This window comes from Tachysurus vachellii, chromosome 8, assembly GCF_030014155.1.
Source record: "Tachysurus vachellii isolate PV-2020 chromosome 8, HZAU_Pvac_v1, whole genome shotgun sequence".
Taxonomy (NCBI): Eukaryota; Metazoa; Chordata; class Actinopteri; order Siluriformes; family Bagridae; genus Tachysurus; species Tachysurus vachellii.
In genome coordinates this window covers 22,105,896-22,129,231 of record NC_083467.1, presented here as the reverse complement: position 1 = coordinate 22,129,231, position 23,336 = coordinate 22,105,896, and the positions used below count along the sequence as shown (strand labels likewise).

General features: G+C 38.2%; 2 protein-coding genes across 2 annotated transcripts; one reads left to right on the top strand and one right to left on the bottom strand.

The window, feature by feature from the left end:
- Positions 1 to 4,943: 4,943 nt before the first annotated feature.
- On the top strand, positions 4,944 to 6,975 carry LOC132850717 (uncharacterized). Its single transcript, XM_060877381.1, has 2 exons — positions 4,944 to 5,599; positions 6,648 to 6,975. Exons 1-2 carry the CDS (start codon positions 5,104 to 5,106, stop codon positions 6,896 to 6,898), a joined length of 747 nt encoding a protein of 248 aa, XP_060733364.1. The 5' UTR covers positions 4,944 to 5,103; the 3' UTR covers positions 6,899 to 6,975.
- Positions 6,976 to 10,741: 3,766 nt separating this feature from the next.
- LOC132850381 (polypeptide N-acetylgalactosaminyltransferase 5) lies at positions 10,742 to 22,025 on the bottom strand. The gene is made up of 10 exons (XM_060876921.1): positions 20,781 to 22,025; positions 19,672 to 19,838; positions 18,564 to 18,683; positions 17,964 to 18,099; positions 17,131 to 17,250; positions 16,870 to 16,987; positions 14,135 to 14,464; positions 13,147 to 13,227; positions 12,608 to 12,757; positions 10,742 to 11,372 (listed from the first exon to the last, which is right to left on the bottom strand). Exons 1-10 carry the CDS (start codon positions 21,830 to 21,832, stop codon positions 11,235 to 11,237), a joined length of 2,412 nt encoding a protein of 803 aa, XP_060732904.1. The 5' UTR covers positions 21,833 to 22,025; the 3' UTR covers positions 10,742 to 11,234.
- Between the last annotated feature and the right edge of the window lie 1,311 nt (positions 22,026 to 23,336).

The window sequence follows — 23,336 nt, the reverse complement described above, 5'->3', positions numbered from 1 at the left end:
CCGCAAGCATGTGAACAGCTACAGAAGAGCAGAGAGTATTAAAGAAAAGACTGCACATCTCTCAGACTGCACATACAGGATTACTCTCCATAGGTAATAAAAGCCACAGATCTGTAATGTGTTACCATAAGGTTGTGTGTCAGTCCATCAGCAGTTTCAATTTGTTCATGTCAAACTTTGATGGTGCACAGATTTATCACAGAGTTGCTCTAAAGCCCAATGGAAGAAGACAGGCTTTGTACAACAGCTAAAGCTACACACACACACACACACACACACACACACACTCGTGCACGCACGCACACACTCGTGCACGCACGCACACGTACGCGTATGAAAAAAGTCAACTACATCTGGAATAATGTGTAAAACAAGATGTGAGGTGTAAAGTTTACGACACACACACACACACACACACACACATATACAGACATATACACACAAAACGTACACACATACACACGTGTACACACACACGCACACAAACATATCATAATCTGCTGCTAACATCTTAGTGCCAGATCCCACAGCACACCTTCAGAGGTCTCATAAGACCATGCCTCTGTGTGTCAGATCAGATTGATAGAACAAGGAGAACCTACACAGTATTAGACAGGTGCTTTTAATGTTATGACGTGGCTGTTTTGTATGTAAATAAAAATAAATCTAAAAGGTTTTAAATATACAAACGATCCAACAATATGTTTTAATATAAATTATAGACAAAAGTTGCCATTGGGTTGGAAGATTTCATGCAAAAAATGCTGAGCCTTCAGAGACAAAAATAAAGTAGAAAATGGAAAAGACCATAAACCTCCATGTCAGTAAAACTGCATCTATAATACACAGTTGTCCCAGGACAAGTGTGTCATGAAATATTTTACAACATGCTCTCAGACTTATGAAGGATGACCTGAAAGCAGCATGAATCTCATCTCGTTTATATTTACGGCATTTATCAGACGTCTTTATCCAGAGAGACTTACATGTTTATCTCATTTTATACAACCGAGCAATTGAGGGTTAAGATCTTTGCTCAGGGGCCCAACAGTGGGAGCTTGGTGGACCTGGGATTCGACTTACAACCTTCTGATCAATAAGCCAACACCGTAAACATCCCTAGAAAAATATCAGAATATCAGAATATCATATCACAGTCTATGTGCGACTGTCTATGTGTCATAACGCACCAAATTATTTCATGATTCAGATGTTGCTACAAAGCTGATTTAAAGATTTTAAGATTAAAATGCTCATCTTCCACAGAGGTCTAATTATACAAAAGAACATGTGCCACGTCCAATAAAATGCTTTATTTTTTTTAAATTTAATCTCACTAAAATGTATATATTTTTTTATTATTTTTTTTTCTATTTTAATTTTTAGATTTTCCTATTTTGTTATTTATTTATTTATTTTTTTTTTTAACAAGTTATTTTTAACATTCTTTAAGTTTTTAACAAGGGCACATAATTATCATCTAAGAAAATCAGTTAATTTAGTTAAACTGGAGTATTTTCCCTTAGGGCCTGATGTAAATAAATGTAAAACTAAATTGCAAGTGGTATAAAATACAATAAAATGTTCAATATTTTGTCCCATTAGAAACAGAAAGCTTTGAATGCCAGAGATCTGTCATGCCAGTCAACATCACAGCATGTGCAGCAGTGATTGAAGTGGGCTAGTGGAACAACATGTGTGTGTTTCACTCTCTAGATGCAGATGTTTCCAGCCACAAAAAATCAAAGACTATAAATACACCTGTTCCTGGAAGGCCCTACAGTATAGACTTTGTTAGAAATACTAAACAAACAAACTAAAAACTAAACAAATAGCATAATTTATCATCCAGAATAAATAATCTGAGATAAACATCTGGACAATTGTCAATTATAGTCTCAACCACTCAAAATCTCAACCACACTCTTCACCCTCCTGCCGTCTGGAAAAAGGTACCGAAGCATTCGGGCCCTCATGACCAGACTGTGTAACACTTTCTTCCCACAAGCCATCAGACTTCTCAATAACTGAACTGAACTGTACTGAGCACAACATACACACATAATCTGTATGGACTGCACAGACCTACACCAAATACACACACTTACAATATACATCCATCAATCTGTTTACATGCTGTTTTGCACACTTTCTTTACTTTTTTGCTCTTTGCACACACTGTCTAATCATTTCCGTTGTTTTGCTCATACTGTACAATATTTCAGTCGTTTGCTGTTTTTGCACAATCTTATACACTATCCCAGGGACCTGCTGCTAAGAAACTGTGTTCATTCTAGTATTACTGCATGCAATATTGTCTGAACAGACAGTATTTACATATAGTATTTACACTGGTCGGTGCTGTTTATGTTTATTGTCTTTTGTGTATTGTCTTTTGTGCATTTTTTGTATTGTCTTGTAACTTTTCATCTGCACTGTCCTTTGTCCTGCACTGTCTTGTTTGTCTTGTCCTGCACTCTTTGCACCAGGTTGCACAGTTGCACTTTATGTGGCTAGGACTAACTTACTAAGTCCTTAGCTCTGTCTTTGTTTTATGTAGCACCTTGATCCTGGAGAAACGTTGTCTCATTTCACTGTGTACTGCAACAGCTATATATGGTTGAAATGACAATAAAAGCTTCTTGACTTGACTTCTTGATTTGACCAGCTACAAAAATTCACGTAGCATTACCATCTACCCAAATTCATGTAAAATTATCATCTACCCAAATTCATGTAGAACTGTCATCAATCAAAATTCATGTAGAATTGAAATCTACCCAAATTCATGTAGAATTGTGATAGACCAAAATTTGTGTAGAACTGTCATCTACCCAAATTCATGTAAAATTGTGATGACCGAAAGTCATGTAGAATTGTGATTGACCCAAATTCATGTAGAATTGTGATGACCGAAAGTCATGTAGAATTGTGATTGACCCAAATTCATGTAGAATTGTGATGACCGAAAGTCATGTAGAATTGTCATTGACCCAAATTCATGTAGAATTGTGATCGACTGAAATTCATGTAGAATTGTCATTGACCCAAATTCATGTAGAATTGTGATGACCGAAAGTCATGTAGAATTGTCATTGACCCAAATTCATGTAGAATTGTGATGACCAAAAGTCATGTAGAATTGTCATTGACCCAAATTCATGTAGAATTGTGATCGACTGAAATTCATGTAGAATTGTCATTGACCCAAATTCATGTAGAATTGTGATGACCGAAAGTCATGTAGAATTGTCATTGACCCAAATTCATGTAGAATTGTGATGACCGAAAGTCATGTAGAATTGTCATTGACCCAAATTCATGTAGAATTGTGATGACCGAAAGTCATGTAGAATTGTCATTGACCCAAATTCATGTAGAATTGTGATGACCGAAAGTCATGTAGAATTGTCATTGACCCAAATTCATGTAGAATTGTGATGACCGAAAGTCATGTAGAATTGTCATTGACCCAAATTCATGTAGAATTGTGATCGACTGAAATTCATGTAGAATTGTCATTGACCCAAATTCATGTAGAATTGTGATGACCGAAAGTCATGTAGAATTGTCATTGACCCAAATTCATGTAGAATTGTGATGACCGAAATTCATGTAGAATTGTCATTGACCCAAATTCATGTAGAATTGTGATGACCGAAAGTCATGTAGAATTGTAATCAACTGAAATTCATATCGAATTGTCATCTACCAACATTCAGTAATTACGTAAGAATGGCAATATTCAGAGAAACACCCAAGAGGTCAAAGGTAGATTATATAATTTCACCACCACCACCATGTTTCACTGTGGCATGGTGTTCTAAAGGTGATGTTTGGAAATAAGCTACACAAACATATAGATATTTTCCACCTTTCAAGATTCAGTGTTATTTTGTGTTGATTCACGGCAGAACCCAACATCAATTACAGATAGTAACAGTGCAAACGTGCAGAGGTTTGAGTGTGTAAAGACTTAAGTAAGCTTACAGTTGTGGTTCCCAAACTAGGGGTCATAACCCTGTGCAGGGATTTTTGGTTTAGAAACTCATAACCCCCTATCTTTTATTTTACAAATTAATATTATGAATATCTACAGTATTTTGTTCTATTATGAAATGTCACTAGTCACATCATGCAAACCTACCACATTTAACCGTAGTGTGTATGTGCTATTTTGTTATTTGTTGTTATTCTTAAATTCTGCATTAGCATAGATTTAATAAAAACAGACGGATTTCTCCATTCTTCTAGTTCATCTACTTCCTCAATTAGCGTGAACGACTCTGACTCTGTGGAACGGCAGATGTCAAGACAACAAATATATTCATAAACATATATACATAAACACTTTTTGAATAAAAAAATATATGAATGTGTGAAATACATAAATATATGAAATATTAATTATAAATTCTAGATTTTATTTGGTGATTTATTCACAGTTTAGCCTACTATTTGAAATATTGGCAAGTTAGCATTATTTACTGCAAGGATTCAAAATGAATTAATAGTCTCAATAAAATTACAACAGTGGTTCAGATTTAGCCGAAACACAGAGCGAGGTTTAAGGCCTATATCAGCCATGATATTGATGCTTGACTTAGGATCAGTACATTACATTATAGTTACCTTAAAAACTAATTCTAAAGAAAGAAGCGGTAGCGTCCTGCATTGTGTTAAATTATGGCTACGTACTGTACAGCCCCACTGTGTTACTACAAAATTGGTGGCCAATAGCAGAGTTACAGCCAAATCAGACCCAAATCCTCCATGACTGAGAATGTTAATCAGGCCTTAAAATACCTCGAGCAGGATTAAAAACACAAGGACAAATGGTTTGTTTGTAATGAAACAGCAGACAAAAGGCCATTCATTTGGGTCAGTACAAATCCCCTGTTCTCCAGTGGTTTGAGAAATACATCGCACATGAGTACAAAAGCCCTGCCTGCCACAGACTGGTCATGAGAGTGCAAGTGTGGAGGATGGAAGTGTGAAGGAGGGACATGATGGGAAGCTTTTTGACTAGACTTCAGATTTGTTAATTTGGACTAAGAACAAAAAAGGTCAAACGTTAATTTGTAAACAAATCATAGGACTGAAATGGCAGATATTGCAAGTGTGCTTGAGAATCAGAGCAACGCTGCTCCAGACCAAGACGCCAGTGGACGAGCTACGGAGGACACTGCGAGTCAGTCGTGTTTGGTTCCACTTGAAGGAGATGATTCTGTATTTTACAGCGAAGGAGAGGAAATTCCGCAGCAAACCCTTGACTCCATTTGGGCTCCACGTTCAGGAGAACCATTCTGGCCGGAAAAACCTAATTCTGCCCCTCAGATTTACAATTCAGGAGCTCAGGCTTCATGTCACCGTATTGGGTTAATGGAAGCAAGCTCTGAGCTTGACAGTGTTGCGTTGCTGAAAGAAATGGAAAGCAAAATGGAAAACAAAGTGAATAATACACCATCTACAGACACTGACGTGCACATCGAGACAGCGGATAACAGCCGGATAAAACACTCTGAAGAGCTTTCAGTGCCTCCAGTCGTACCACTCAGAGGGTCTACTCCAGCCGGAGCCGCACAGATGAAGGAAAGAGGTAGGAAATTGGACAGAGGCGAGCACAAGGACTATCAATAGGTATAATTGTCCATAAATAGTTATACAGAATAAGGGCTTTTGCAATATGAACACCTTTACAGAAGGCTGTATAAGTGAATTTTAAAGCCAATTACTAATCACGAAAGTCAAATCAGTATGAGGAAAAAACCTTGAGAGGAGCCAGACTTAAATAAAGGTCTAGACTCTTCTATAGAACATACATACTGATAACACACACCCACTATATGTGTGTATATATATATATATATACACACACACACACACATATGATCTTATCCCTGAACTGAAAAATGTTTCCTGAAGCACAGATCTTCCTCACTACATCTTCAGATACACAAATACAAATTTCCATTAGGGCTTTGAAGAAGCCTCATTCGCACAATACAACAACTCAAAATAATAAGTCCTATTTAAAGCTGTCACTTGAAAGGTTGTGCTTATATCATGCTTACACTTACATTTATAAATGTATAAAAATGAATCTAAAATACAGATTATTAAACTAAACTATTAGTTATTCAAATAATTAGTATTAAACTATTTGAAAGTAGTTTACAGTTAAAACTGTCTGTCAAACATAATAGAATAAATCATCAAGCAAAAAGCTTTGACCTCGTATTGATTTGACAATTACCGGATTGATGATTTGCAGAATAAATTAAAGCTGTGATGTGTAACATTTTTGTAACAAGTGTATCCAGAGCTGGAATAGTGAAATATTTTCAAAAAAGCTTCAGTAAAACTGATTTGAACTATTTTCATGTACGAAATTTCAAATTTCTGATTACATTTATTTCTGGCCCAGAAATGAGCTCACCCCCAGCTAAAACAGAGATCTTCCTGTTGTATAAAAGGGGCAACTCACAACAAGTATATAGGGTCATTTAAAAAATGTGAAGTGTTCTCAATTACAAGGCTTTTTGTTTTTCCTAATAGCAGAAAGATTTCCAAGCTGATGTCAGAGCTGATGACACAAAATGACAAACAGCTCCTTTAAATTCTAAAGTGCTGTCTGATTTTTCTAGCCGACTCATACACGGACGAGAGCAGCGACTTTTTGCCTGATGAGTCCAGAGAAACAGGACTACCAGAAGCAAGCAGTGGGAGCCTGGAGGAAGTGGAACAGGAAGATGGGCTAGACATGATGTATGATTCCAACAACAAGCCATTTAATCACCTGATGCATACAAAGTATGGAACAGTGTCATACCGGAGAATTCGGAGAGGACAAACAAAGAAGAGGATCGAGATGTTCGAGTCTATGATGCAGCTGTGAAAACCTTGTACATAACTAACACACACATACACATACATACACACAAACACACACACACACACCCAAACAACATCTTGTACATGATAACACAAGACTTTTGGGTGCTTTCAGACAAATGCTACTTAATAAGTCAGCTAGCATAGATACACACTGGGCTTCTGATCTGAAACATGTGAGAAAATAACATTCTTAGGTAATTAAACACTACAGTTCTTGGTAAACAAAAGAGGATGAAAGTTTAATCCCCCATTACTGGAATTTGGCTCATAGTATTAATGTAGCGTGCAATAAATCCAAGCTGTAATGTAAAAGGTCTACTTCATGTCTATAAGAACACCAAACATTCCTATACTCACACTTACACACTATACACACTGGGCAAATATGGATTTATATATCGTCACATTGTAATATTATATCAAGTATAACAAAGCAGTGTGAGTTTTTATTTGGTGCTGTAGTTCATCTCTTTGGCAATAAAACACTGACCGTGGTGCAGTGCAGATCGTCAGCTTTAATTCATGCATCAATAATCTATGATTACATTTAAAATTAAGAGCGTATGTCTTTTTTGTTATCCTGACACACCTTCTTCCAGCTAATTCCTTAAAATACATTAAAGGACTCAGTGGAATGACAAGTGGCAAAAAAATAACTAAAAATAAATAAATAAATAAAAAGCATAATTTTTGTAGTAGCATAAGCAATTATTAGTAAAAAAAAAAATTATTTTTAATAAGAATTAAAAATTCATCAGGGTGAAGGTTTTTGTGGTGTGTTTTTTTAAATTCCATAAATATATATTTATTAATAAAATCCAAAAATTTCGGAAACCCACAGCCTACATCATATGGCAAGTTACCACAAAGATTTACGATCACTTCATGTTTTGATAAAATGATAAGGCTTTCTAACATGCCAAGAGAGGAATAGGTATACTTATTATAGTCATACATCAATAATCTAGAAAACTAGGACAAATCTAGGAAAGTCTCATATCACCAGCTTATAAGTTTAAATAGAGGTCAAGTTGTCAGGCATAACATTTCTAAGCTATTGCTATGACTGCCATGCTGGGAAGTGGAACCAGGTATACACAATCTGTAGTTGTGTAAAGCAAAATAATAAAATATTTACACTCCAAGAACGAAGTAAAACCTTTGAGCCAGCGCTCGTTCTGTGATCATTCGGATTTGTACTTGGAACAGGTGATCAACTGGTCAAGTCAATGTCAAGACGTCAAGAAGCTTTTATTATCCTTTCAACCACACACTGTATAGCTGACGCAGTACACAGTGAAATGAAAAAATAAAATGGTCACAACACAAAGCTATGGACTATAAAACTAAGTTGTCCTAGCTACAAAAAGAGCATGGTGTCCAATCTGGTGCTAACAGTGCAGACAGACAACACAAACACTACAGGACAAATACATAAAATAGCACCAATCAGTGTTTCCTGGCCAGCATTTCCATACTGGAACTCCATACTCTTTTATTGGAGGACAGAATGTCACTTCATGCATTGTACGTAAGGAATAAAGCAGTGTTATATAAGAACATGAATCAACAATGAATTGATGGAGCGATTCAATCCAACACAAAGCAGAGTTACTGTTAACTCAGAAGTTGATTATTGCCCTATAACAGCATGGTATAGAGCAATAATCCAATTTTCTATATAGCTTACAGATAAATGATTTATTTCCCTCTGTCACCCTCTACATATACAGAAAGAAGGTACTTTCCTGAATTACACAGAAACATTACATGTTTCCTGTTAAGAGTTACTGTAAAAACATGATCTCTGCTGAGGAAGCACATTTTTTTAATTCAATTAGAGTTTTAATTTTGTGCAACATAACTGATGAATGGAGTATAGAATAGTATGAATACATGGTTTGTATCATACTATGACTACTATTATTACTACTACTAATAACATAATTACATTGTACTGGCATACTTCAAGGGGGAACGGTGGCTTAGTGTTTAGCACGTTCGCCTCACACCTCCAGGGTTGGGGGTTCGATTCCCGCCTCCGCCTTGTGTATGTGGAGTTTGCATGTTCTCCCCGTGCCTCGGGGGTTTCCTCCGGGTACTCCGGTTTCCTCCCCTGGTCGAAAGACATGCATGGTAGGTTGATTGGCATCTCTGGAAAATTGTCCGTAGTGTGTGATTGCGTGAGTGAATGAGTGTGTGTGTGTGCCCTGCGATGGGTTGGCACTCTGTCCAGGGTGTATCCTGCCTTGATGCCCGATGATGCCTGAGATAGGCACAGGCTCCCCGTGACCCGAGGTAGTTCGGATAAGCGGTAGAAAATGAGAGAGAGTAGCATACTTCATGGAAAAAGACAAGATTCGTTTGTCTATTTTAGCTGCTTCATACTGGTCAGGGTGGAAACTGGAAACACTGGGTGCAAATAGGGAAAAAGTCGTGAAGGAGGCATCAATCCATAGCAAGATGACAAGAAGAAATGGGTTAAGGGTAAAGTATGAGAAGAGAACAATATAAAACGTACTATTTAGGCTGCCAAGAGATCTACGGCAACATTAAAGGAGCAGCAGGAAGATCTAGGCAGTAAGTATTTCTCGCTCGTTGTTGACAATCATCTCATGTTCTTTTCCAGAGAAAAAGCTATGAAGCTATGAAGTAGGTTAGCTAGAGGAACTTGTTCTCTCACATCTCACAAACCATGTGGCCAAATGTATTATAGTCTATGTAAAAGACATATATGGTACAATAACAAGACAGCTAATCACCCATACACCACATTGTGAAGCATGGTGGTGGTGGCATGGTATGGAGCTTCCTTCACTTCGGCTTGGACTAGAGGGAAAATGGGATTCCTCCAATTACCAATGCATTTCAGTAACAAAAAAACCCTGCAGGCTTCAGTTAGACAGACGAAGATGAAGAAAAACCTCCCTTTTCTGCACGATAACAATCTAAAGCACAAATCCAAATCAACAAACAGCATTAGAAGGTGATCAATGGATTGTAATAAAGCCCCAATCTAAATCCCACTAAAAACCTGTAGATGACATGAAAAGGGCTGCACACAGAAGATCGGTACTGAGTCCTGTATTACAAGGAAAAGAAAAGTATGCACAGAATTTTTCCCCTAAGACATTACATTTTTGTTGTTTGCAAAAACAGATGAAAGGTGGAAAAACATGATCTGACATGATTTATCTTGATTACATTTTTGTGCATTTATTGAATGCTACAATTAACATTGTATTAACTGAACGAACAATTACAGAGCGCACTCTGGTCGGCACTATCTTTATGTCCTGTAGTGTTTTGTGTTGTCTGTTTGCACTAGGTTACACACTAACGCACTTTATGTGGCTATGACAACTTACTTGTCTGACCTTAACTCCATGTTGTTTTATGTAGCATCACGTTGTCTCATTTCACTATGTACTGCTTCAGCTATATATGGTTCAAATGACAATAAAAGCTTCTTGACTTGACTACTGTTTCACCCCTCATCATGTTGACTCACATTTTATGATATTTTGTTGGAAGAGAATCGGAACTATTGCAGAAAATGTCTTATTGGTGAATCTAATATCCCTTAATTACTCTTACAAACACTGCAACCTAAAATAGTGGATTTAATTTTTAATAAAGTCAGATTGATTTGTTCTTAACATCCAGAATCAGCAGCTAAAAAAAAAAAAAAAAAAGCAAAACCCCAAACATTCTTTAAAAAACGTTGTAAACAGCGCCATCTAGTGTCAATAGAGAATGTTTACGGCATAAAACTCTGCTTATTGCTCATGTTAAATCTGCCTGTTTAATGGCTGTAAACAATAGAATTATTATTTGAAGCAAGTCCTGTGTAACAAACCAGGTTTACTCCATAATAATGAAATTTATACTGACAATGTACCGCAATCAATGATATAATATCCAAACAGCTGCACAACCTGTTTTTTATTTTTTACCAGGCACATTTAATGCTTGCTCTTGTTTCAACCAAGCAAAAAATAAAGTCCAAGAAGTTTAAAAAAATTCCCCCAAAACACATGATCCATATTATATATATATATATATATATATATATATATATATATATATATATATATATATATATATATATATATAGAGAGAGAGAGAGAGAGAGAGAGAGAGAGAGAGAGAGAGAGAGAGCTGCTCTTAAAATGATCCAGGGGCAAAACAGCACCAACCCTTAAAACAGTCCTTTTAACCAAATTACAGTCTCTGCATGCATCTGTTTATACTTCATTTACACCCTATGTAACATAATGTCTTCATCCCGACAAAGTGAGATTAAAAGAAATCTCCTGCGTGAGAGTCTCCAGGGCTCACTGTGAGTAGTAGTGTGTGAAATGCCATTGCTGATAGGAGTTGGATGCGTCACATGGCTTCATGGCGAGGTCTCCTGTAGATCCTGCCTCCAGACACATACGTTGATGATGTGCATCAGCGATCAGATGCTCTGCCTAACACACACACACACACGCACACACACCAGAGTTCATGAGGGGGGGACACTCTGAAAACTTTGTAAATATTAAGAAAAATAGACTGAAATCTAGTAAATTTAGCAAGATTTATTAATTCACAATAAGAACTGATTAATTAGCCAGACAACTGTTTCAGAATGTGACTGTAGGGATTTGTGTTCAGGAGCGTTAGTGAGATCAGGAGCTCTGGGGTTCAGTCAGCATTCCAGTTCATCCCAAAGGTGTTCAGTGGGGTTGAGGTCAGGGCTCTGTGTAGGACTCACCATGAAGCTCACCATGTGCACAGGTGCACTGTCCTGCTGGAGCAGGTTTGGGCTCCTTACTTCCAGTGAAGGGAAAATGTAATTCTATAGTATACAGAGATAAACTAGACAGTTGTGTGCTCCCAACTTTGTTTGCAGAAGAACCACATATGGGTGTGATGATCAGGTGTCCACAAACTGCTGGCCATAGAGTGTATTCGATATTTTATAAACATAAAACAGCTTGAAGCAATGTAGTAAATTTCACCCAATAGCGTGTATCGTTAATAGTTTTTGTTAAACCACATTTTTCATAATTAATCAACAGAATACATCATCATATGCCAAAAATGTAACTGCTTAAATAATGGCCCTTCTTAATCTTCTTCTACTTTCAGCTTTTCCCGTTAGGGGTCGCCACAGCGAATCATCAGCTTCCACCTAACTCTATTCTCAGCATCCTCTAGTCTCACACCAATTAACGTCATGTCCACATTTAACACATCCATATATCTCCTCTTTGACCTTCCTCTTGACCTCTTACTTGCAGCTCCATCTCCAACATCCTTCTACCAATATAACCACCTCCCTCCTCTGTTTATATCCAAACCATCTCAATCTATCCTCTCTGACCTTGTCCCCAAAACAGCCAACCTGAGCCGTCTCGCTGATGTGCTCGTTCCTAATCCTGTCCATCCTCGTCACTCCTAAAGAGAACCTCAACATCCTCATCTCTGCTACCTCCATCTCTGCCTCACGTCTTCTCCTCACTGCTACAGTCTCTAACTCATACAGCACTTTTCCTTTGAAAATTCTGGCCCTTCTATTATTCACAAAAGGTGTCTGAAGGCCCTCAGTTTGTTGATCTAGTCAGCTTTGTTGATCTTCTATGTTCAGCACTTAGAAAGTCAGTAGAGATAAGTGATAATGATAGGCGATAAGTGTCTAACTTTTCCAGCAATGACATACCAGAAATTTATTGGACTTGTGCAGCCAGCGATGATGTGCCTTAGTGTTGTCACATTGTTCCAAAGCCACGCCTCTTCCTGTGGCTTGTGGAGACACACAAGTACTGTTCTGGCGCAGTGTTCTCACCCAGCTATAGCTGAAATGTTGGTTCTGAAAGATGAAGGACAAAGACAACAGTTAGTCTCTTACAATATTGTCCTACACGCTGGAATTTGTGTCCAATAGAAATATTTGTGGAATATCAGCCATTTTAAGAAATAACCCCATATGCTTCATCATTGCAAGCATGATATTGTTAGTGTTTAAAATGTTTGTTCAATATAACGTGTTTTGAAATAAAATGTTAACCACAGTGTCTACAACTAAAGATCAGACTTCAGTACTGTCTGTCTATCGACGTTTAAACTGTTACAGAGCTTTTCCATGGTAATAATCAGAGACCTGCGACATTTTTAAAACAAATTTAATTAAAGCTAACCTCATATTCGTTATAGATCTAAACACAAATATCACAACGTAAAGCAATAAAAGACTGTTACCTGTTTGCTAAGATCACAGATCTCGAAAGATAAAGAACCGTTTTCTTGCACCAGACATTTCCTATTGCCAACGTTAAAAACCTGAAAAAAAAAAATAATAATAATAAAACAGGGTTAAATGGTCACTATAAAGCTACATGAGAGAGAGAGAGAGAGAGAGAGAGAGAGAGAGAGAGAAAGAGAGAGATCGGGTGCACTGTGATTTTAAAACAATGTGTTTTTGTTGCTTTGGCCCTGACTCTCTAAAACAAAGGCTTCAATCACAACACGAAGCGAGTGGAAGACCTGCAGTGACAGAACGCCCTTGTCTACGATTAACAATAGCCATGTCATCTGACTGAGAAAAACAAAACCTAAGAAGCATGTGGACGACATTACAGAGGATGGCTCAGCATTTACACGAATAACCAACAGTAAAAAACGTGGCCACTAGAAGTGATTAAGGTGATCAGATGGTTATGCGTTCAAATCCCAAGGACACCAAGCTACCACCCCTGGGCCCCTGAGCAAGGCCCTAAATCCTCAATTGCTCAACTATATAAATAAGATAAATGCAAGTCATACTGGATAAATGCCATAAATGTAAATGAAGAAATATGATAAAAAAAATATCACTACAATATTTGCTATGCCACTTTCTATAATACTTCTATTATTCAGGATGCTTGCTTAGCAAAAAATAAAAATATCATACAAAATGGGTAAAACAAATACACTAAAAGTGAATTTAATTTTCAATTTTAATTAAACAAAAGTTTAACAATAAATGTATTTTTTTTTAATATTAAAAAAAAATGTCATAAGTTCTCAATATCTCTGAAATGTTTATCAATTTGGTATATTAAATTATAATTATAATGTTTAAAAATCCGTTATTTCACCTATAAACCCTTAAAAGGGACAAATTGACAAAATAAACTTATAGTAAATGTTTTTACATCATTCAGACTTTGCTGTCATTCCTCTCCTGTGACAATGCTGTACTTACAAGGCCTTCAGCTTTGACGAGTGGAGCCTCCAGCTCGGGGTAGATGTTCTCCAAATACCACTTAAAGCTCTTGCACTGGAGCTTCTCCCGCAGCTGGATCTGTGCTGTGAGGTTCCCTATGTCTATCACGTTTTTATCCAGCAGGTGTAGATAACTGTGGCCATAGAAAATCTCTTTATACTCGTCCAGCCAGACCTCAGCCACACGAGCAAGGTTTCTCTCCACCGTCCTCTGACGATCCTTAGGGAAGCCGTACGGGTTCTCGCCACGGAAGATATGACCCACGCGGGAGCACGGGATGATCTCAATCTCGCCACCACACATCCAGATCTGAGGACATGAAATCAGGGTTCGGTTATTTTAACTACGGAGAAGGCAAATCGGCCTTTAATTTATTTGCACTGGATCTATGATTATCTGATAAACTTCATTGATTCATGTACGCTATTTCATATCCTTCATGACAGATTTATTCAATTCAAGTTGTTTAGCGCTCTTTTAACAATAGAGGATGTCACAGAGCAGTTTTCTAAATAAATATAACTTCAGGATACAAATTTTACATTTTAAATTGATCCCTATTGATCATAGCCTGAGGTGACGGTGACAAAGAAAAACTCCCTGAGACGATATGAGGAAGAAACCTTGAGAGGAACCAGACTCAGAAGGGAGCCTCATCTTCATCTGGGTGATGCCAGATAGTGTGATTATAATTCACTTCCCTACTAAAAGTGTGTACTACAGTATATGTTCTTATTCCTTGTGTCATGTTGGTACAATGGGTCTCTGAGACTGAACATGCCAAGGTAAGAGGTGATAAGACTCAAACAACCATAGTCTTGCTTCTGTCTTCTCTCTCTATGCCCCTTTTCCACCGAGGCAGTTTGAGTGCTGGTTCAGAGCCAGAGCCTAATTTAGAACCAGTTCTTTCTTTTTCGACCGCCAAAGCACCGGCTCTGAACCAGGAAAAGTGGTTCTTAAGTAGCACCAAAACGTTGCTGGTCTAGACTTAAGAACCGCTTGCGTCAGGGACTGGGGGTGGGGTTACTGTGACCAACGAGACAGAAGAGAACGTAGTTAGCGCCATTTTAAAATCATTTTAAATCAGGATATGCCGCGTTTGGATGCCACTGCAGGTTCGCAAAGCCACGAGCATTTACAGTAAAGCAACATCCGGCATTGTTGATGTTGTGCTTGTATACAGCAACAGTAGCTCAGCAGCGGCAAACACAATGATCTAAGACTCTGTGATGGCTCTCTAGCCCACGGAAAGGCAAACTGGTTCTTAGAAGGCTTGCCAGTGGAACCAACTTAGAACCAGCACTCTGAACCAGCACCTGGTTCTTTATGGTGGAAACGGGGCATATGTGCTCTGTACATACAATCTGACCTGGTGCAGACCTTCTGTAGGTTAAAAGGCTGATCTGAAAACACTCAACACAAAAACACTAAGAATCCCATGTCCGAATTCAGCAATCTGCCAAAGATAACTAGTTAATGATAACTAGTTAAAGATAACTATGTCATATAAGGATATATACTGGAAAGGAACAGCTTTATCTCAGCTCCGACTGTGACAAAGAGCTGACAATGTAGACTTGCTAATTAAAGGTGTCCATAGAGAAAACTTCACCATGTCAACAATGACACGTGGTTATTTATTTCTGTGATGAGTCAGCTGTAAAAGTCTCCGTTTAAGTTACTATATAATCGCTAACATATTAGAACGAGGGCAGTGATTGTTCTTGTAGCTGAGACCAGCTATACTGCACTAGGTTGCACATATGGACTTTATGTAGCTAGGACTAACTAACTTAAGTCCTTAGCTCTGTGTTGTTCTATGTAGCTCTGTGTTTTATGTAGCACCATGGTCCCGGAGGAACGCTGTCTCATTTCACTATGTACTAGGTCCGTTGTATATGGTCGTTTATATTGTATATGACAATAAATGCTTTTTGACTTGACTTGACCAGTATCAGAGCTGCTGTGATGGGAAATTAACACCTTCAGACTAAACAGATTCCTTGATTCAGCAGCTCCATGTAATGAATATAACACAGTAATCCTAGATGTGGAAATATGATGCAGCAAAGACTTATATAAAAGCATGTTGTGGGATGTGAAAGCTTAGTGGTTGAGGTGTTGGATTACTGATCAGAAGGTCATGAGTTCGAATCCTAGGTCCACCAAGCTGTCACTGCTGGTAAGGCCCTTAAACCCTCAATTGCTCAGTTGTATAAACTTTAATAAAAATGTAATTAACTCTCAGTAAGTAAGATGCCAGAAATGTAAATGTTGTAATTTTTCAAATAAACATATGCTTTGTATTCTCTTTTTTATTGTGAATCTCAGTATATTGTGAACAAGCAAGTCCCTGTTGTTACCATAGCAACAACAGCACGTTTTAAAATACAATTCGTGGGTCTTTTTTTTTTTTTTTTTTTTTTATCCCAGAAGCTCAGTTCAGAGCGCAGGGTCAGTCATGATACAGCAGCCCTGGAGCGGGAGAGTTAAGGGTCTTGTTCCAAAGCTCAACAGTGACATCCTGTCAGCTCTGGGGTTTGGACCAGTGACTTTCTGATCAACAATCCAGAATCATAACATTTGATCCAACACACCATTATAAACCTCTGATCAGGTTTGAATAACTCATTAATCTCATTACACACTAATCCTGCGTGATAGAAAAAATACGAAATGATGCATTAATAATACTTAACATTAATGAACTTTACCTTGAAAGAGATCTCCATATTCTCCCCTCCCCACACATCCAGGCCTGGATCGTACGTTCCCAGTTCATAAAAATACTTCCGATCGATAGAGAACAAACCTCCGGCCATCACCGGACACCTTAAAAAACAACAATGAAAGGGAAAAACTCAAATTGAAATGTTTATGTTAGATCCTGTCCAGACTAATCAGTCAGGGTGGGAAATGAACTGCATTATAGAAACTCTTCTTTAATAATGAGTCTGTATTATGATAAATATTACCGGAGAGGATCTGAGACTTTGATGTTGTTCTTGCTGATGAAATCGTTCTGTAGCGTGCTCCAACCGAACACTAAAGGCCATTTGAAAATGCCCCTTTGGAAATTGTCCACCATGACATAACTGTAAACACAAGCAGTGTGGAAAAAAAGGTGAGTCCAAACCTTCAACATTAACCTTCAGGTAGAGTTCTGTTATTTGTCTTCAACCATCTCGACTGAAGCTCTGGGGATCAGAAGATTTATGATTACTTAAGGTTGAGCTTTAAAGCTTGCACGCAGCCGAAATCTAAATATTATTATCCTCTGTTAGCCTCAAGCATGCTCGACTTTCTCCGGGTTGGGCAAAAACTAAGACACACACTGGATCTCTCCGCAGTTTTGTCAGTCATTATAGGGTTATATATAGAGTTTTATTATAAAAAAAAAACAACAACAACAAAAAAAAACGTAAAACGTAACGTAAGCAGTCAGTAAACTGTACACTAAATTCAATCTTTCTGACTAACAGACTGATCTGTGATACAGCAGGACTTTAGATTTATTAGCAGCAAGAACACATTCACAAGCCTAAATATTCTAACATATAAATCTAAATATAATATTTATATATAATATACATATTCTCACTACTTTATGTGTTGTGTGTGGTTTAGACAGCAAAGTGCTATTTCATTTTGAAAATGTATATATCAGAGACAACAAGAAATACATCCAGGACAACCATGTTGTACAACCTATAAAACTTTAGCTTGATACACTTCAATACCACTTACTGACCCTGTCTGACTTGTATAGGCTTAAAGAGATGTGCACTTCACTCCAGAAATAAATCACCTCATGTCCTTGTCGTTGATGACCTCGATAACAGGACAGACGACCTTCCTGCGGTCTAGATACACTCTTTCCAGCAGCGGCTCCAACCAGCCCACATTACACTCGATATGAGAGTCCAGGAACGTCAGGACATCGCCTAAGGAAGAGAAGCACCAAGACATGGTACATTTTGATAAAGACGGCACCTTACCAGTGACGTACAACACCACTCTCACCCTCTCACACACACTCTCACCCTCTCACACACACTCACACACACTCTCACCCTCTTACACACACTCACATGCACTCTCACACACTCTCTCACCCTCTTACACACACTCTCACACACACTCTCACCTTCTTACACACACTCTCACACACACTCTCACCTTCTTACACACACTCTCACACACACTCTCACCTTCTTACACACACTCTCACACACACTCTCACCCTCTTACACACAATCTTACTCTCACTCATACACTCTCTTTCACACTCTCACATACACTCTCACATCACTCTCGGTCTCACTCACACACACACACTCACTCACACTCTTTTACTAATATATGCTTTACAATAATATTTACGTATATTGTTAAGCAGACGCTTTACCCTTTGCCTCAGCTGCCCCAGCCAGCCTTGCCCTGATCAGACCATGCCTCTCTTTGAGGCGGATGATCCGCACTTTGGGGAACTGAGACATGTAGATGTCCAACTTGTCCTTCAGGTAGTCTACAACACAAACAGAAGTAACCAAACACAGATACTTACTACATAATGATTCTCCAGGGTTCCTGATTCGACCTTAAGCTTGGACAACTGTCTGTGTGGGTTTCCCATGTTCCCTCTGTAGCTGTGTGCGTTCCTCTGGTTTCCGCCCACCTCCCAAAAACATGCCAGGAGGCACACTGTCTACTCTAAATTGCCCCGTGATGGAATGGCATCCCATCCAAAGTCATAGTTCTGCCTTCCTCTGGATCAACTCTGGATCCGCCGCAACACTGACCAGGATAAAGTGGTTCAGTAAAGAGAAATATATCATGGTTTGAAATCTAATCATAGATTGTATAAGTCACTTGTGCTTTATGTCAATGTAATGAATTACAAATGCTCCATGCAGTTATGTGAAAGAGTAAAAAAGTTACCTGAATAGAACAGAATAGAATACAATAGAATAGAAAGCCTTGATGGTCAATGCATAGCTCTGCATACATCAAAATTTGTTGACGCTGAAAGGGTAGGAAATTTGGTACGATATTCGTAAAACCGAATATGTTGTATATCATTAGATCAACCAAAACTTATGCTGAATGGGTATAGGTTTGATTTTAAGGCTTTTTTTTTTTTGTGATGTAACGACATTCACTAGGTGTTCAGGACTAACTCAAATATCCAGTAAGTTCATCTGACTACTCAGTTTAATTCTGTCAAAAGAATTTCAGTCAATTTCAGTACTTTATCAAAATAAGATTGTCTAGTATATAATATTTGTTGTCTTAATGAACCTTTAATTCGAGCTTACAACACACCTGGGGAAAAAAATCATGATGTCATTATCTAAAACACTTACAAAAGGATTGATTTTTTTTACCATCATATATATATATATATACTGTCCAACAAAGCACAAACTGATCAAGCAAAAAGCAAGCACAAAAAAAAAAACATTCCTATCTCACCCCAACACACACACGCACCCTAGCCTTTCCCTTTGACACACCTTTTGTACTGCAGTCATCCACCAGTAGAACCTCTTTGAGCAGGTGAGGTGGGGACCTGTTCAGCACGCTGTGAACGGAGCGAAGCAGAGTGGACCACACCTCGTCCACAAAGCAGAAGATTACACTCGTCGTAGGAAGGTCATTGTGGACAAGCATTTGGGAGCACCTGAATCAGGACAAGGATGAGATTACTTTAAAATAAAAATCTATCTATCTATCTAATATATACATATATATACACTGTATATATACACTCACCGGCCACTTTATTAGGTACACCTGTCCAACTGCTCGTTAACACAAATTTCTAATCAGTCAATCATATGGCAGCAACTCAATGCATTTAGGCATGTAGACATGGTCAAGACGATCTGCTGCAGTTCAAACCGAGCGTCAGAATGGGGAAGAAAGGTGATTTAAGTGACTTTGAACGTGGCATAGTTGTTGGTGCCAGACGGGCTGGTCTGAGTATTTCAGAAACTGCTGATCTACTGGGATTTTCACACACAACCATCTCTAGGGTTTACAGAGAATGGTCCGAAAAAGAGAAAATATCCAGTGAGCGGCAGTTCTGTGGGTGCAAATGCCTTGTTGATGCCAGAGGTCAGAGGAGAATGGCCAGACTGGTTCGAGCTGATAGAAAGGCAACAGGAACTCAAATAACCACTCGTTACAACCGAGGTATGCAGAAGAGCATCTCTGAACGCACAACACGTCGAACCTTGAGGTAGATGGGCTACAGCAGCAGAAGACCACACCGGTACTAGTAAGGTGTACCTAATAAAGTGGCCGGTGAGTGTGTGTATGTATATATATATATATATATTTGGCTGCATATGTTATAGCATTTATACACTCACAACTAATTATTATGTAGAGTAATAAAACTACACGGCTGCTTTGTGCCAATGTGTATTGTTAAGAACACTGTGCAAAAATACCAAATTGAGACATGAAAGCAAAAAGGATTGTCCTTGTTGTAATTGCACATTAAGTAATCCTACCCATAAGGAATCACACTCAAGAAGCCCTGACCACCAGAGTACATACATGAACAGATACAGATATATTTAAAGGAAAGGAATGAAAATAAAAATGATCTACTCACGCTGGAGGTCGTGTGTCTGGAACGGCCCTGTCCACGGGAATCTGCTCGCTGAGGAAGACATTGAAATAACCTTCGCTCCATCTGCGCTTGCTTTCTTCCTGATCATCCGGAGCCACGACCGCTGCCCAGCCAAACTGCCCCATTGCACGGGCATCCCTTGGTTTAAGGGTCGAATCCAGAGTCATGACCTTATGAAGCCCACCTTGTTTCCACACACCTGTAGAGTTCAAGCGCTCTCCGGTTTGGACTTTTGAAGCATTCAGAGGGGCTTGCGGTGGTTTTCCTGAGACGTGAACTACGGCTTTAACGGGCAACGAATCGGTCTTGTTATCTTTCACAACTGATTTATCAACAATCTGAACCTTCTGGATGGAGTGTTCCTGTTTTGCAGATTGTGTCGGTGTGTGAATGTTGTTTGATGAATCTTTTTGGACCTTTTTCAGCGTGCTGTCGGATTTATTAGACAAAACGACCTGCTGGGGTACTTTAAAGCCCTGTGATGGTATTTGGTGGTCTATTGAAATGTTTGATTGCAGTTTTTGGAGCTTTCCTTCCTGGCCAGCAGATGGCGCCTTGGTTTTTGTAAGTACTTCTTTCTTCAAGTTTTCCCCAACACCTGGAGTAACTTTGTTTCTTGGAGCGTTTTGCTTTTCCAAAGCGCCCATGTGTCCAAATGATTTTGTATCCAAGTGCACCTTGTTGGATTTGGGCAAAGTTACAGATAAAATGTTACCACTGGACTTCTGTGCTGCTTTAATAACGCCAGGCTTTTTTCGCCTGTAAACCTCAACAACTGGTCTGTTAAGCAGATCTGAGCTTTGAGACGTCTCCATATCCGGGTTCACCTTCTGGACATGGTGATGTCTGACGTCTGGGTTGATTTTCTTGTCCAGTTCTCTTTCTTTCAGCACAAGATCTTTCATGAGCTGTCCATTCACGTCTGCAATGGACAGCCTCAGTGCTGCCATGTCAAAAAGAAGCCACAATACAGAGGCAACAAAAACAAACGCCAGAACCCTTCCGCTCCCTCTTAAATACTTACTGATCTTCATTTGGAGATGTTTTTTGTTTTTTGTTTTTGTTTTTAAACTCTATTTAAACTTTCACCAGAATGGAGTCGTGACTGCGTGGCATCATCTCACTCCAGTCCTTCTCTGGATACGTTCTAGTCCCATTTTGTCCACATGAAGTCAAAAAAAGAAACCAAAACGTGACATTTACGCGTGAAAACAACTCGCGTGACACGTACGCTGTCCAGGTAACTTTACCAAGCGCGACATATCTTCCGGTTGCCAGATTGTAACATCTTACACCCTGCACAAATCATCGCTTTTTAACCTGATTATACTACTAGGAAAAAATATCGTAACATACTATTTTGACATTAAGGCGTGAACATCGAATATCCGTCATCATAATGTAAAGCCTATGTAGTAGGATTATATAGTGATATATTCAAAAAGCAAATGGTTGAATATTTCCAATCTGGCAACCCGTGTGAGAGGCACTCCTCTCATGTTGAACTAAAACTCTAAAGCTCATATTTCATATATCTGATGAATGGAAATAGTTTCTAGTGTCAGCGTGTAAAGGTCGGGATTAATTGTCTGTTTAATAAAATTGTTCACGTTTAAAAATTTTAGATCTTAATTGTGTTGCCATGGATTATTCATAATTAGTTTTTGTAGTCAAGGACCTTAGTCACACAGATCCTGGAAGAATCAAGGTCCTTTAGGGTGATTCTTTTTTAACACGTGGTTACACGTGGATGACGTATTTTGACTTCAGGATGAGGCTGATGGGTACAAATTAGAACTGTAAATTGTAGAATTAGAATAGGAAATATGTATAGATAATAATAAAACTAATAATAATAATACTAATAATGATGCTAATAATTCTAATAATAATAATAATAATAACACTAATAATAATAATGCTAATAATAATAACACTAATAATAATGCTAATAATAATAATTATAATACTACTACTACTACTACTAATATTAATATTAATAACAATAATAATAATGATAATAATAATACTACTACTACTAATAATAATGATAATAATAGTTGAAAATATTATTTTCAAAATACACTATATGACCAAAAGTATGTGTACATCTGACCCTCACACCCCATATTTGGGTCTCTTTTTCACCAAGTTAGTATCGGATGTCTTTGCATGCTCTAGACAATGCCCCTTTGCACAAAGCACACTCCATGGTTTGCCAAGTTTAAACCTGAGTGTCCTGCACAGTGCCCTGTGAACCCCACTGAACACCTTTGGGATGACGGGGAATATCGACTGTACACCAAACCTTGTCATCTGACGTCAGTGCCTGATCTCACTAATGGTCTAGTAGCTGAATGCACACAAATCCCCACACCTACATTACAGAATCTAGTTGAAAGGCTTCTTGGAAGAGTGGAGCTTATTATAACAGAAAACGGGACTAAAGGTGTAGTCAGCTATACATGTAAAAAAACAAAAAAAACAAAGAGAGATTGGCCAAGCATTTAGTCAAACACATTTGAAATTAATTTCTCC